We start from the raw sequence: 16815 nt of genomic DNA, 5'->3' as shown, positions 1-16815 counted from the left end.
AAGTTTAAATGAAAGTGAAAAGTGCCACACCCGCCCTCACCCCCACTTTCTGATTGGCTGTTTGATCTGTGACGTCACTCAGACACGCGTTCAAAACCCTAATATATATATATATATATATATTTTTTTTTTCGACAGGACCTTATTCAGGAAATTCTTTTGGCTGTTAGGGATGTCGCAGCGAGGGGGGTTAAGGTAGCACTGATGTGGGTTCCAGCACATGTGGGTATCCTGGCGAATGAGAGGGCTGACAAACTGGCAAAGGAGGCAGTGAAAAAAGAGCGGGTGGAGATCAACATAGCACTGTCTAAGTCTGAGGGAAAGAGTATCGTGTGGAGGGAAGTGATGCTGCAGTGGCAACAGAGGTGGGAGCAGGAGAGCAGAGGGAGGCACCTGTTCTCAGTGTGTAGTAGAGTGGCTGAGTCAGTTCATGAGTGTGGGAGAGGAGGGTGGAAAAGGAAGGATGAAGTCATTATTGCCAGACTGCGGATTGGTCATACTTTTCTTAACAGCACTCTCCACCTTCTGGGGAAGCACCGGGATGGGCTGTGCCCTGAGTGTCAGGAGGAGGAGACGGTGCAACATGCGCTGCTTTCCTGTAGGAAATATTATGGGCAAAGGGTTGTGTTGGTGGAGAAGCTGCGGACAGAAGGGCTTGAGGGAGTATCAGTGAAAACCATTCTGGAAGTAGGGTCAAGTGGGAGGGGTAGGCGCTGGTTTTTTGAGTTTTTAAAAAGCACTGGTCTGGTGAGGAGAATTTAGAGTTGTAATGTGAGGAAAAAAAAAAAAAAAAAAAAAAAAGAAAAAAAAAAAAAGTAGGGGCGGCAATGCAACTAATAGGATGCAAGCTGCCGTTAAACCCCAACGAAGAAGAAGAAGAAGATATATATATATTTTTTTCTATGTGGCTTGGCGGCCCAGTATCAAGTGACCCACGGACCGATACCAGTCCGCGGCCCGGTGGTTGGGGACCGCTGTCTTAGAGGCTGTCATTTTTTTTCTTTTCATTTAATCACACAAGATTTAATCCCTTATCATAGCAGGTCCCATTATTCAATAACAGCAACGGCGTAAAGATGAGACAAGTAAGCGGGTTCTTTATCTGCAAATGTGAGGAATATTTTACACAAATGTGCATCTTAACACTTGAACAGATACAACTTTATTCAGGGCAGAACATAGAAAACATCCAGGATCAAGTTCATCACAATGAGTGGGAAAAGCATTCCATTCTTATAAAATATAGAGCTTTAATTTATTAGTTGGCAACAACAATGGAGTGGGATGGTACAAGTAATTTGCACATTTAGGTCAGTACGTAACGTCCCCTCATTTTGTTTAGCTTAGTTTTTCTAAATCTGATATCGCCAAAAGAATACACAACCTAAAGACAAACTTTTCTGCATTTTTGCTTGAGTATTATTCTTGAGCCAAACTACAGGTGACAAGAGTGTTAAAGCCTAATTTGTCTAAATTAAATAAATCTTTCTTTAGTTTGTAAACATTTGTTTTTCATTACTTCAGGACTGTCACAACCATTTACTGTATATTAACTCAGGCATTTACATGGAGAGTACAAATAAATGGTAGTGTACTGTCAAGTCATTTTAAAACATAGCAAAAAATGTTGAATGTCCAGTTACAAATGTTTATTTGTGTTTGTTTGGAGCTGTAGCACATTCAAATTTACCCTTCTATCAAGTGTATTGTGCTAGCAATTATTCACAAAGCCTATTATTGATCCCTTAAGGTAGGAACAGGAAAACAAAACAGACCACACATACACCTTATTAGAAACGCAGTACAAATACATTTTCATGCACACAAAGAAAGCCAGCTTCCCAATATTTGGTTAGTGTCACAACATTGTTACAATGCTCAGTTGTGTATACAGTAAATGGAAATCTTTCCTAACACACATGTCAGAAGACAGAAGAACAAAAGTTCTATGAACCTATATCCAACCTAAACCTTTTTTTGTTTGTTTTTTCTTTTACATTATTCACAGATGTCTACAAGTGTGCTTGTTGCATTTGGCCCTTAAAACTAAAAGAATGCCCTTTATACAAAACCTTGACTTTTTATTGCACCGCAGTCTCAATATATAGGAAGTTTGCATTTGATAAAGCCCCGCCATTGCATCATCTATTTTTGTCCACTGTATCGTTCACGTAAGAGTAACTCGCAGCAGAATACATTTGATAAAAAGAGGACAACTTTTTTTTTTTTTCTTATCTTCTGGTTAAAACAGTGTGAATATTACCAAGTAAGGAACTGTTCCTATTCTTCATGTCCATGGTCCCCTAAGTGTCAGTCCACATGCATCCATGTCGGGGTTGTGCGCCAGGCGTTTCTGCAATACCGTGCCGAGAAACAACAGCGATCCCGTCACCTCTTATGAGCAATTCCTTTTTTTTCCCCCTGTCACATGAAGAGCTTCATAGCTGGGCTCCCTGCAGCTCACACACCATAGCACAAAGTGTCTCCAATGTCATGTGACAGTCGAGCGTTGTAATGACAGTAACAGCGACAATAAATTTAACAACAACAAGATATGCCCCAAAGTTACCTATACACAAGAGCCTGTTTTCTTTGAAGTACAAATAAATCCACAGAATGACAGGCCTACTATATACAACCTACAATAAATACTGAAGTAGCATATGTGTTACGCTTTGAAACGATGGATGTTGGGATGTGTGTCTAAGCCTCTTTTTCTGGTTTGTGTATATATTTTTCATCTTGTTGCTTCACTCAATGAGTCCCTCCCAGTTTTGAGGGTAGGGAAGGTGGTCGAGGGTGTTTGGGACATAAATGCCTCCTCATGTCTCTACGTCCTCCGCCTCTTCTTCCTCCGCCACGTCCCCATGATGCCGGCGATTGCGAGGCTTCTTGTGCTCCTTGAACTCTTTGAGGTCTTTGACCTTAAGGGCACCCGGCACGGGGTCTCCAAACTGCCAGTAGTCCTGGCAATATTGATTGATGAGGCTCATTTCGGGCTGGCTTAGAATGGTCAGTAGGTCCTTGTATTGAACCGCGATGGGAGTCCACTGGGTGCTGGAGTGGAGAGAAGATGGCAGCAAGCCGACGCCGCCTTCTACCAGGGCGTTATTGACGGCACGGCCAGACAGCACCACCAACTGCAGCTTGACGAGAGTGTGCTTGAAGTTCTTTTCCGTGGCGGTGCACTGATACATGCCAGAGTCGGAAGGCTGCAGAGACCTCAGGAGCAAACCTTGCTCTGTTTTTAAGATCCGACCGTCAGAACGCATCTACACAGAAGACAAAAAAACATGATGTCATTTTATGCAGTAGTTCAACAAAACAAATCTAGACTTCCCACTAAATAAAGTTGAGAGTAAACCCAGACATCATTTCAGTATACTGGATATGCCGTGGGGAAAATTGCATTCAAATTAGCACGTATTGAAGGTTGAATAGCCTCAGAGAAAAGAAGCTGCTTGGAGTCCAAGGGTCCACACTCTATATACTATGACCTTTCGGGTATTTTGCATAATTCAAGAGGGACAGTGTCCCTGCAGTGCCTAAGAGAAAAATAAACCAGGACTTCACTGAAGAGAAAAACAGACAGGAGTGAACTGATCAATCGGTCTGCATTAAACCAGAGTTGTATTATTCTTTTCTTCAAAGGGAATGATTGATCTCAAAGTTTAGCGCTGTTCTAAGAGATGAATGAAAATGCCATGCGCTCACTAGCATTGGCATCTTTGAAAAGCACATTTTCTTGCATCTCACCTCCTTCCTGCGGTCGCTGTTATCTCGCTGTAGATGCCATTTGATGACAGCATGCGGGGAGCGGGCCTGACACTCCAGGAACGTACTGCTTCCCTCCACCCCGTACTGTACCATCTCAAGAGTATTCTTATTAGCTGCAGGGCAAAAGGAGAGAAGCGTTACCATGGCAACAAAAGACTCATTACCATCAGCTCCCTTCACCCAAAATCTTAGGAGTGGCAAATCAAAGCACTTGGCTTCCACACATTACCATGAAATTGACACAATATAACCATTAGGGCCCATTACAATGAGTAACATGATCGCTTTTAACAGAGACAATAAAAGCGTCAACAAAAGCAGAAACGTGAACTTGGGGACGGTCTGAAAAACAAGCGCCTCACCGTTGGAGTTGAAGCCTCGACACTGGCGAATGGGGTTCCCGTATTTGACGTCCTGTCTCCGGCTGCGTCGAAAGGGGTCCGACCTGTGGTGTGAAATCAAAAAAAGGCATTAAGCAACTGAAAGCCATTCAAAGCATGTATTCTATGAAATGAAGAATATTAATGAATCGTCCAGTATCCAATCTATTCGAGCAGTCTTCGCTAAGTGCATCACAAAGTTTGAAAGGTGTGCTCACCTCTTCTGGGAAGCGGAATAACGGGAGCACGACTTGCCATCCCAAGCGCAGTACGGGTCTCTGGCCAAACAGCAGTCGGCGCACGCTTCCCCATAAACATCACAGCGGTGAAGCGCCAGCTGGGTCAGCCCGACCGCAGATGACACGTACAGCTGTTGCTGGTGAGAGAAACAGAAAGGTGCAAAGAAAATGTTGCTGCAATGTCAAATTAGGCCACCCAAAATAGCACAACTGAGAAACTAAGGTAAGTTTCAATTGATTTCAAAGGGCTTTTTCCCTCCACACTCAAAATAATCACAACAAAAAGGGCTTAACTGAAAGACTAACTAAAAACAAAAAAGCGTCCGAACCGCACTTAAAATCTGTTCTGTTCTCTACCCTGAAACAGAAGAGTTGTGCAAACATGCTTACCCTTTTAGAGGACACCTTCATTGTTGTAATTGGGGTTGCAACCTTAAACATAAAAAAAAACGTCAAAGTGGTTTCTACTATGGAAATTGTCAAACAAAGGAATTATGTGGGTGAGCTAAGGAGCAATTATAAAGACTGTGCGTCCGTATGTATATATGATTGTCATCGCTAATTAGGGTTTCAAACTAGGGTTAGGGTTTCCGACTAGGGTTTTAAACCAGGGTTAGGGTTTCAAACTAGGTTTTAAAACTAGGGTTAGGGTTTCCAACGAGGGTTTCAAACTACTTTTAGGGTTTCTAAGATTAGGGTTTCTAACTAGGCTTTCAAACTAGGGTTAGGGTTTCTGACTAGGGTTTACAACAAGTTTTGGGATCGCTAATTAGGGTTTCAAACTAGGGTTAGGGTTAGGGTTTCCGATTAGGGTTTTAAACCAAGGTTAGGGTTTCAAACTAGGTTTTAAAACTAGGGTTAGGGTTTCCAACGAGGGTTTCAAACTACTTTTAGGGTTTCTAAGACTAGGGTTTCTAACTAGGCTTTCAAACTAGGGTTAGGGTTTCCGACTAGGGTTTCCAACGAGTTTTAGGATCGCTAATTAGGGTTTCAAAATAGGGTTAGGGTTTCCGATTAGGGTTTTAAACCAAGGTTAGGGTTTCAAACTAGGTTTTAAAACTAGGGTTAGGGTTTCCAACGAGGGTTTCAAACTACTTTTAGGGTTTCTAAGATTAGGGTTTCTAACTAGGCTTTCCAACTAGGGTTAGGGTTTCCGGCTAGGGTTTCCAACGAGTTTTAGGATCGCTAATTAGGGTTTTAAACTAGGGTTAGGGTTTCCGACTAGGGTTTTAAACCAGGGTTAGGGTTTCAAACTAGGTTCTAAAACTAGGGTTAGGGTTTCCAACGAGGGTTTCAAACTACTTTTAGGGTTTCTAAGATTAGGGTTTCTAACTAGGCTTTCAAACTAGGGTTAGGGTTTCCGACTAGGGTTTCCAACGAGTTTTAGGATCGCTAATTAGGGTTTCAAACTAGGGTTAGGGTTTCCGATTAGGGTTTTAAACCAAGGTTAGGGTTTCAAACTAGGTTTTAAAACTAGGGTTAGGGTTTCCAACGAGGGTTTCAAACTACTTTTAGGGTTTCTAAGATTAGGGTTTCTAACTAGGCTTTCAAACTAGGGTTAGGGTTTCCGACTAGGGTTTCCAACGAGTTTTAGGATCGCTAATTAGGGTTTCAAATTAGAGTTTCCGATTAGGGTTTTAAACCAAGGTTAGGGTTTCAAACTAGGTTTTAAAACTAGGGTTAGGGTTTCCAACGATGGTTTCAAACTACTTTTAGGGTTTCTAAGATTAGGGTTTCTAACTAGGCTTTCAAACTAGGGTTAGGGTTTCCGACTAGGGTTTCCAACGAGTTTTAGGATCGCTAATTAGGGTTTCAAACTAGGGTTAGGGTTTCCGATTAGGGTTTTAAACCAAGGTTAGGGTTTCAAACTAGGTTTTAAAACTAGGGTTAGGGTTTCCAACAAGGGTTTCAAACTACTTTTAGGGTTTCTAAGATTAGGGTTTCTAACTAGGATTTCAAACTAATTGTAATTGGGGTTGCAACCTTAAACATAAAAAAAAAAAAAAAATGTCAAAGTGGTTTCTCTATCTACTATGGAAATTGTCAAACAAAGAAATTATGTGGGTGAGCTAAGGAGCAATTATAAAGACTGTGCGTGCGTATGTATATATGAACACCAAAAACCAATGCTCACCCTGAACACCTCAACTTCCTCCAGTACTAGCTCCTCAGTCTGCAGGTCATCTCTGGGAAGAACGATAACTTTCTGAACTGTTCCCTTGTCTGTGGGGAAAACAAACACACACACACACACACACACACACACACACACACACACACACACACACACACACACACACACACACACACACACACACACACACACACACACACACACACACACACACTTATTTCTCTGAGCAGCCTCCGTCAGCTTATTACAACTTATTCTCACATCGAGAGATTTTTTTATTTTTTTTTTTTTTATCGAATGTTTATGCATGAGAATGAGCTGCTTTTATAGGTCAAACCAGCAGCACAAACTGTAAGAATGATTTTATTTGAATTATAAATCCCTCTATGGGATTCTCTCAACAAGTCTACTTTTTCTCCATCATTTTAACTTCACACTGATCCTGGTATTTTCTCTTCAGAGAGCCTTTGACTTGATGTTATCACAATCACTACTTACACATTAAAGAGGTGACCCCTAGTATTTGTGTGAAGGTAAAAACAAAAGTCAGCCCCGAACTCACCAGTTCCCAAGAAAAGCACTTCATAGTTGCCATCCGCAGCGGTCACCTGGTCCACTGCAATGGTGGTGAACTCATAGTCCACGTTGGTTCGCACCACTAGGGGGCGCTTGTGCACCGGGTACACTGAATTGTACATGGCTGGGTGATTCCTCATGAAGTTGATCACTTCATCCGGATAGTCCTTGGTGGATTTCATGTTGGGGGTGAATGTACCTCCGGGGCACTACAGAAAGAACAGAATCAACATGCTCAGGTGTAGAAAAACACACATAATGACCTGACTTAAAGAAATATCGAGTTAACTTGTGCTGACCGTGCTTTGCTTTCTATTTGTGGTTTTGGGCAAAGCAAAATCAATGTTATGCCAGCTTGTCGTGGGATTCGCGTGTGGGGTCCATCTATAGGTGAGACTTACTGTGCCTGGGCGAGGGTACGGGATCTTCCCCGTGTAGGCCACCCACTGGTAATTAGGACCTTCCTTGTGGGCAAAAGGTCCATTGAAGACCATGCGGATGTCAGCCATAGAGTAGACACAAACGGCCGAGCCTTTGAAAACAGAACTGTGACGAGGAAGGGAGAGAGAATATTTCTAGGTAAGATGAACACATAAAATCCAAATATAATTGTACTGACTACAGAAAACAAACCCAGAGACAGAGAAGACTCCATATATAACGGGATTCTTGGTGTCCTGTGTTGGCTGTATGTAAACGTCACCTGAAAGACAAAATAAAGGCCTCACATTACTTGACTGCAAAAAGAAAACAAAGGAATGCAACATCATACTCATCTTAAATATTTACACAGGTGAAGCCAGCTTTGTAGAGATCCCCCCCCACCCCACCCTGCCCTCCCTGAAACGGAAGTCCTCTGCAAAAGATGCTGAATATTCATCTTGTTGAAGAAACATGCTACTGATTGTTGCCTTTAGACAAAGTGAGATTTTGTCTTCACTCTGAAAATCTCCAAGATCCCACAAGAAGGTAAACGGTAGCTATAAAAGGTCAGGTGGGTCATGTGACATTTGAGCAGGACTTTAAAGAAATAAATGATGCAGAAATCCTTCCAGCCAGCCATTTTGCAGAAATCCTTCCGGCCATTCGTTTTTTTTCGCGTGCCAGGTGAAAGTCAACACAAGTGCGGGGAGAACATGCAAACTTCATATAACAATTTGTAAGGAAAGAACTAGTTACAAGAAGCTTGTCACTCAAATCAGAGCACCGTTTGTCAAAAGTTAGATGAGTCATTGTTTTGCGCAGTAACACACATGTCACATAGTTCTCAAGTCCAGAGAGTCAACTTTACAGTTGTTCAAAAGAAATAATTGTCACCCATAAAAAGCAAGTGGTGCATTTGGGGACAGCAGAGGGCTTGAGATAAAAGCAAGAAGTGGGTCATCACGATAAAGCCGCCTCAACTCTAATCAGACACCTTGTGCATGGCACTTTTCATTCTTGACATGAGTTCAAGAGCATTCGTGAGCTGGTCCTCAGTTAATGCATGCCTCTATTTTAAACCACACAGGGACATAGACTGCCCCCCCCCTTCCCCGGAGAGGCTACGATTCTCACAGTCACACACATTCCTATTTGGTGATCTGATCTGCAGACCATCCCTTTTCCACACACAAAAAAAGAAACTTGTGCAAGACATCTTGAAAAGAAATGACATGATGTGTGTGTGTGTTTTCCTGTGTCCCATCACAGTACCCTTGATGGGTCATAAAATGGAAAGAAAGAAGGAAGAAAGTTAAAGATCCAGCACATGTGCCTTAGTGTGTATGAATGAATATAGGCCATTTTTGGCAGGTAGAAAGAGAAACCATAGTTTTTCTTTTAGCAATATCAGATGTGATCCTACTTGACAGGTACTTGGAATTAAATATGCCCTTCATAAATCTCGTCATTTTGTCTTTTAGTCAAAGCAATTTGATACTTACTGTCAAAATGATTAACTGCATGACATACTAGACTTCAAGCATAGATGGTCACAAACGTTTCTCTCCGATTTAACTTTTGAAGAATGTATTTGTATTTCTACTTGAGGTGATACGTTCAAGTTCGGTTCCCCTTTTAAAAAATGTTAGACTTTAGTCAATGTATCTGATAATATGAATAGAAAATAAAACAAACAAACAAACAAACAAACAAACTCCACAACAGAGTAAATAAATAAATAAATAAATAAAAAACCAAATAAATAAATAAATAAAAAACTCCACAAAGGAGTAAAATGTGTATTTAATTGTCTGTTTAGGGCACAGGCGTCAAACTCAAGGCCCGGGGGGCCAGATACGGCTTGACTAGCTTTTACTGTATATAATATGAGGTGCTCATACATTTATTTGGGTTGACAATCATAATGGCCCTCCGCAAAAAAAAAGAGTTTGACACCTCTGGTTTAGGGTAAATATGAAAGTGATGACAATGCAAGGCGTGTATTTTCTACTCACGGAGTTCATCAAAGTGTGTCTCCATCCCATCTGCCCCTGGTACCGAGCAGATGAGCCTGGCCTTGAGGAAGGTGCTCCACTTGTTGACTAGACAGCAGTGACCGCCATCATCATTCTGCGGAAAGAATACAAAAGCCTTTTGCTGTCGTTTGGCCACACGCACATCCGATCCGCCTACTCATCTTCCTACTCTAATGAAAACAAACCACAGGTGGAGTCTCCCACACAAAGCTCATGTTGGTTTGCGTTACGAGGAAGCTTAATGGAGGATGGTGGGGGGGGGGGGGGGGGGAGGGGGGGGGTAAACACAGTCTCCTCGTATTTTCCATCTGTGGTGGAGTTAAATACAAAGTAAGACTGGAATTATCCTTAAAAAACAATCAATTTTTATAGGAGAGCATTATTATTATTGCTCCATGACGGAAACATAATCCTTCTGAATTTTGCTGGGTTATATTTTTGGATATATTCATCATAAAATTGCATGTACATATATTTGCGCAAAAGGCCGTAGGTGGTCTGCAGTTCAGAAGGACGGACTAGAAAGTTGCAGAAAAAGTGTCATGTCCAGATGCGTGACGAAGAATGAATGACAAGACCACATCTCCCGAGACCTTGACAAAACACACTGTGGAAGGGATGGATGTTTGTGTGCCGGCTGAATGCATGACACTCTCAAATAAACAAAACATTGAGCAGCTAAGATGACAATCTATATTTACCATTTTTTGTTATAAGTAAGAAAGCATTACAGAACATCTCTGCAGATATTCTCAACTATCATTTAGTCTGGTTCTTTTGTATAAAGCCTGTAGGTTTTATTTGGGGGGGGCGGGTGGATAAAATACCGATGAATGAAGTACGACTCTGAACTGGTCTGAAAGTGTTGTCGGACAATCAGACAGAAAAGGCTGTGAGGTCAGAAGGTGAGAGTGCAAAGGGCAGCCTAACAGACAGAGGCACGCATTGTGGACAGGAACGTTAAAGACACATGTGGATTCCAGCACATCAGTGTTGGCCAAATACCAGTTCAGCACATAAACACTAACATCAACATGCCCGCTGACTCTTGAGACTAAGGAGATTTGGGACTGTTTTTATATTGATGCGGGTTTGTTTTCATGATGTTTACAGCCTCAAACAAACACACACCAGGCAGATGCGTCCGATACGGGATTGGGTGACGGGACTCTGGCCCATCTCAGAGGATGTCTCCCGGAAGAAGAAATACAGCTTGTCGTCATTTCTCTCCGCACTGTCGGGGATGAGGTGCACATGGACGAAAGTGGGATCTGTGGGTAGAAGAGACTGACATCTTTTATATACTGAATGCATTTCCTGTTTATCATTTATTGAGATACTCCGAACGGGCGGGGGAGTTGACCATTTCGTTGTAATGTCCCCAAGAAGTAAGACGTTTACCATTCAACCATCTGGAGTTGTACTGATCGGTTCGCATGGCAATCTTTGTTCCCAACGTCCGGAAAATGGCCGAGTCGGTTCCCATGAAGTCAACGTAGACTCCTGCGTAGAGTTCGCCGTCTGAAAATGAAATACAAAGGGTTTCGTCAAATTCTGAAGCCACAATTGGAACAAAATGTACGATATAAGATCATTTAACAATCCAGTGTATCATTTTAAGACTGCATTTTAGGTTGCTGTGTCTGTTATTCCCATTTTATAAGGTACCCCAAAAAAGAAGATGATAAATTACAGGTAAAGCATTGTTTGCAGAAGCAGTCCCTTAAACGTCTTCAACAAGCCTTCACACATGATTAAGGCATAAAATGTTAGCACGTGCATGTGTGCGGACAGATGGGCCGTGTACACAGTACACCAGCTTCGTTATGGCACAGGAAAGCGAGGTGATTGTGCTCCAGCTGCTTTGTGGGCCCCACTAGAGAGCAGGTGGGACAGCAGGGGGGGAGGAAACAAAGACCCACCCCCTTCCCACTCCCACTCTCTGCCCAGTTCTCTGCGGCACGACGTATTTTCCCATCCATCATTAAAACGTTGACGGATGATTTGATCAAATGTGTAATGTGGCATAGTCGACTAACCAGATAGATTGAATGTTGCCAACACATGACAACGGACAGTAAATCCATCTTGGATGACAGACTACCTTTCAAGTATGAGATCTGGATATGACCTTGGACCGAACGAATGGAATGACAGAAAATTGTTGTTTGTCTTTTTAAAACTACTCAGTGTGTCATGTTAGCTTCGACACTTTTAGGAGCAGCCAATGCATAAGGGCAAAATCTACAAATGATAATGGTAATAATAATGATAATAATGACACTCACTGATTAATGCTGAAACACTGTTTAGTTTGGGGTCGTAGGAGCACTTTCCTTTCCCAGACTCCACTTTGCCAGGCTCCAAATGGAAAATGTCTTCCTGCAATTACAAAGTCAGATGGAGATGGCAATAAATTCAGCACTCTTGATCTTGTCACAGCGATTCCCTTGGGTTGGGAAAATGCGCTTCTCTCCGACTCCTGTGGGACTTTTGAGGCCCTGATAGTGTGCATTCACAAAAAAGAAATATGCAGTGTGAAGGCGGGATTTGGAAGCTGCTGTAATGCAGAGCAATGTGCCCTGTGCTGCTTCTCTCAGCATAATGAAGTGTGTGCCAAATATTTCTCATATTCTTGCTTCCTATGGTGGTACAGGTCTACGCTTGACAATCCAGCACAGAGAAAACAAGACCAAGATCGGTTGCCGCATCCCAGTTCGGCAGCAGTGAAAAGTGATTGTTAGGAATTTACGAGAGAAAAATTGAATCAGTGGCATGCAATGGCATGTCCTATGGCTGCACCTCCAACAAACACCGGCAAATCATGTCAAATCCTCGTTTCAATTCCCTGTAGGGACAGCGATGCCTGTCATGGTCCATTAGTAGCAAATTCACTTTGCCTCTCCACCCCTCTACATACTCCGACTCAAATTTGATTAAAATCACAACCCTGCTGTAGTGGATATGCTTACAGGGTCCTACAAATAATGGGACAAGATCACTTTTTTACTACTAGTCAATTATTTCAAATGCTTGGAGAACATGTTCAAATGTGTAGGCCTTTTATTTGCATTGCTACACAGCCAGATGACTTGTGTTTGCTCTGGGCTAACAATAGCCCGCTGTTGGAGTGGGTAAGATGCTGACGAAACCTGCTTCCTCCCGAGGAGGAGACGCCAAAAAATTCCTGTTGAAGTTTGAGGGCCGACGGCACCTTTCTGTCTTTAGAAGCTAAATTGTTCAATCAGATTAGTTTCAGTCATCCATGTGCAGCTCTGATAGGCCGTGCATTGAAGCCTTTGTCCTGCTCGTATAATTTTTAAGAACCAGCCCTGTTACAAACATGCCTTCTTCCAATAACACACATCAGAGTATGGATACGTAAGGACAATGAGATCATGATGTTAACAGAAACATGATTCAAACTCGTGGAGGGAGGGGGTTGACCATAAATCAAACAAAGTGCACGAAATGGTCAAAGAGCATGCATAGGGTTGAAAAGGTTGAACAAGTGATGGCCAGACACAAAGAAATGGCACATGCAGCTTGTGATTATGAACCCAAGCAGAAGGCCGACTTCACACCTTTAGTCCGAGTGTCTCGTGCACCGCGCTGGGTTCAGCGGCACGATTGGCCCTTCCTCTGGCCTGCGCCATCTGTAGATACATGGATGTCTACAACGGGAGATAGCAACACAGTCGGCGTGTTATGCCACTTAAATGGAACAATCTGGGAACTTCTTTAAAGAGTTTAAAACGTTGACCAAAAAGATGGAAGACCTTTGTTAGAAGAGGCCATATTGAAAGCAGATGCAATAAGCGACCCATAAAAGCCACACTTGCTGCTGCATGTTCTCAGCACAGTTCCTAATCGACTCTCCCGGGATAGTCCAGTAGTCAATTCCATCTAATGCGCCCTTTTTATTGAAGTCCCGTGGTCATGATTGGGAAACAAGTACAATACTTAAAGAAGAGTGAGGTTTTAATGTGAAGGAACAGGGAGGTTATGATTTCTGGCTTGGTTTTGGGAATTCCAGTGGCGCTATTAAAGGCTGAGTTCCTTTAACAGCTCATTTGGGACAACAGCTGTGGTGCCTCATTACAGCTAAAGCACCACAAAAACGATTAATAGTATTGAAAAATTATTAGCTATTAATGTAAGTACCCTAGCATGAGGTGGATAGAGAATAATGATGTTGTTGTTTCTTTTTTTTGTAAAGTCTTACCTGAGATTTTCGTCCGCGGTTGACAAAAGTACAGACGGGATTGTAAGCGCCTGTTCCACAGACATACAGCTGTGTCCTATTCCATGGCTCAATGAGACGGATGAAGTTGGCACACTCTTCCTGAAGAGATGAAGAGACCACAATCGTGCCAATATATGAATAAAAACAAACTTTCATACCCTTCCAGTCAGGAAGAATACAAACAATTTGCTATTTTTGTTATTATATACCGACTGTCATGGAAAGATTTTTTTTATTTGTGCCTCCACAGCCCAAAGGTGTGTCATTTTAATGTTCATATTATCAATATCTTTCCCTGGAATGTTTACTTTTCCAACCCTTTTTTGAAAAGGGATGCTTGCAAAAAGCTTCATGTTCCAATATGGAGCAAGTGCCAACTTTGAACGAATCTTTTTTTATAAAAGGCTGTTTTGCCGCTGAAAACAATCCAAATCTCATGACTTGCGCTGGGACTACAGGTTTGCTGTCGAGCGCCATACTTACATTGGCGTCTTTCCCACTTACGAGGCATTCCATCTTTCTTCGTTCGGACACTGGCCAGTGGATCTGTGAGCAGAAAACAGTTCATACGTTACACGTCACTTGCTTTCATGAACGTTTCAGTCTACGTTTTCGATGGACGTTCACCAAGACTAATATTAGCCCTGCAGGAATTATCCTAACTCTATAAGCCTTATAATGACTCACTAGACAACAGGAAAGTGAATGCCAATAAAAACTAGATCGGAGCTAATGCGAATGGCTGCTGCTGGTGTACTGGAGTAGAACAGTTTGAGCAACGGTAAGAGTGTGATTGAAAAAGCAGTTCTTACAATATGAGGATCTTTGTTGATGTCATGGAGATCCAGAGAGAGGATGTGATCCTTGCTACCAATGTACATGCGGTCATAGTCCTCATCCATCCGCAAGATCCGGTAATCCGATGTGTTGAGGAGGTAGGCAAAATGATGAGCCGTACCAGTCGATCTCAGCTCTGTATGGACAAACATATTTTTTTAAAGTGTGATGATAAAACCCTCACTCGTACAACTAAATGGTCTCAGTGGCATGCCTATCTACCCCTTTGGAGTTCTCTGATGGTTTTCAACAAACAGGAATGTAACTTAACCCCCACACATTAGGAAGAAGTGCTACTGAGTGTCTGTCACATGGTGTTGATGGCTTAATACCACCTGAGTAGATCTAAAGATCTGGAAAGTCTTTCATCGTGACTTCCATGAAAGAGACATTGTCATATCAAATCCTAAAATGACACACCAGACATACAGAAGACCTTCCAAAGCGGTCTCCTAAGCAGTCTTTTTGTGGGTAAGGTAGCCACGAGCAACTGAGATTTGAAGCTTAACCACGAATACGTAACATACTCATCGTGTACAGAGAGGATCGAGTTTAACACCTGAGATTCACTGGGTATGAAATTGACCTGAATAAATCAGAGCTAAACTGTTACACATCAACTGTATCAATTTACTATCATAAAGTTTTGATCTCCATTTCTACTCAACCCTATTTGGTGAAGGTCAGCTTGGAGCGTCCCTCTGGTAACACAATGCAGTAAACATGTCCTCTCACGTCAAGAGTAACTCAATCTTCCAACAGCATGTTTGTTTGGTACGGTCTTGTGGGTTCAGCCATGTCCAGCAAGCAAAGCAGGGAGGCCGTGCCACGCCACAGGCAAACACACTTCAATACAATCAATCAGAGAGAAGCAAGGAGGGGTTCCAATTTGCATACTGTAGGACAAAAGTATTTTTCAACTGGAGCGATCCACCACGGAAGCCGATACCACCCAATTATTTAGCCAAACGCCAATTTAAAATAATAAGCAAACGTATTAAAAATGACATTGGCTATATTTGGGAGGTTTGACTTCATCACAGTGCCCACCAAGTGAATGTTTACGCGTCAGCCAAAAGATAGACAGCTGTCAAAACCATGCAGTGGAACAACAACATGTGGCCTGATCGTGTGATTATTTGTGTTGGAGACTTAAGTTGAACGATGACTCCCCGTACACCCGCTCGAGCTGCGGTGTTTGTGTTCCTGTGTGTGTGTGACTACGAACACAAAGGCCAGACACATATTGCACATGCGCAACCATGGCAAGGATCAGTCAAAGTCCTTCCTGAGGTTTTCAGCAACTCTTCAGTATGTTTGTTGTAGCTGGACGGGACGTCACCTTCTGTCAGCTGAGGCGGGAATGTCAACAAATCCCAGAGTAGCGAATTACGCCGTACAGAACAAACATGTGTAACCCAAGCTTATAATAATTCGATAAATACAATATACGGTGTGGTCTGAAGGCATTACGCAACATGTCAAGATTGTTCTCTGACTTCATGGACTCCTTATAAATTTAACACCTATCGCATGAGGTGATGGTGTTGTTGACAAAAGTTAAGCCTGTAGGGAAACTTTGCTCTTTCATTATAGTGAATGACTCAAAGCTTAAGTTAAGACTCTGGCAATGTTGAGACCTGACATTAATGTGCATCTCAGGTGATCCGATTACAAGCTGACACGTTAGCTCACGCCTGGCATCTGAGTCGCTACGACTAATCATGAGTCTCTAGTGACCACTTGCGACCAGACGTCATTCCGTTGCTCGATAAAAATAAACAATGACATCATTTATATTTTGGTGTAAAGACTTGACGTTCTGTCTTTGAGAAGGATTTCAGTAATGGCTTTGAATACTTCCCAAATACCCAACTCCCTCTTTGGACTGGCACTAGTGGTGAAATTGAACCAGGGAGGGAATAAGATCCTTGCACTCAGTAATATATTCATTCCAAGTCATGCACCTGTACGTGGACACTTGTGTGGTATGCAGGTGGCCCGATAGGAACATGAGCCCTGTCCTCAGGTAAAAAAAAAAAAAAAAGCATCCAAACTGTTCAGTCTGCTGAACACAGACAAGCGCTCTTTCACACACCATATCAGGATGGATAAGAGGGCAAGTTTAGAAAGATGAGTCCTGAATATGTCAGCTGCTGCGAACCTG

General features: G+C 42.4%; 1 protein-coding gene across 2 annotated transcripts in view; it reads right to left on the bottom strand.

Annotated features, from left to right (window-relative positions):
- Nucleotides 1–1176: 1176 nt before the first annotated feature.
- sema3fb (sema domain, immunoglobulin domain (Ig), short basic domain, secreted, (semaphorin) 3Fb) overlaps nt 1177–16815 on the bottom strand; it is a 29515-nt gene continuing 13876 nt past the window's right edge. The window contains exons 3-19 of one of the 2 annotated variants that reach the window (XM_085923720.1): nt 14624–14784; nt 14295–14357; nt 13791–13910; nt 13150–13239; nt 11854–11947; nt 10967–11086; nt 10697–10836; nt 9545–9659; nt 7740–7809; nt 7508–7652; nt 7093–7315; nt 6531–6619; nt 4787–4828; nt 4376–4533; nt 4140–4222; nt 3757–3890; nt 1177–3272 (exon numbers count right to left, since the gene is read on the bottom strand). In XM_085923720.1, the coding sequence (XP_085779846.1) occupies nt 2823–3272; nt 3757–3890; nt 4140–4222; nt 4376–4533; nt 4787–4828; nt 6531–6619; nt 7093–7315; nt 7508–7652; nt 7740–7809; nt 9545–9659; nt 10697–10836; nt 10967–11086; nt 11854–11947; nt 13150–13239; nt 13791–13910; nt 14295–14357; nt 14624–14784 (2297 nt within the window). In that variant the 3' untranslated portion in view covers nt 1177–2822. The remainder of the gene's footprint in view (nt 3273–3756; nt 3891–4139; nt 4223–4375; nt 4534–4786; nt 4829–6530; nt 6620–7092; nt 7316–7507; nt 7653–7739; nt 7810–9544; nt 9660–10696; nt 10837–10966; nt 11087–11853; nt 11948–13149; nt 13240–13790; nt 13911–14294; nt 14358–14623; nt 14785–16815) is intronic. The other variant, XM_085923721.1, reaches the window with a different exon arrangement.

The sequence above is a fragment of the Syngnathus leptorhynchus genome, chromosome 11 (genome assembly GCF_054491065.1).
Source record: "Syngnathus leptorhynchus isolate UIUO chromosome 11, UIUO_Slep, whole genome shotgun sequence".
Classification (NCBI taxonomy): Eukaryota; Metazoa; Chordata; class Actinopteri; order Syngnathiformes; family Syngnathidae; genus Syngnathus; species Syngnathus leptorhynchus.
Note: the sequence above shows the minus strand (reverse complement) of the source record. Positions and strands in the feature narration are given on the sequence as shown.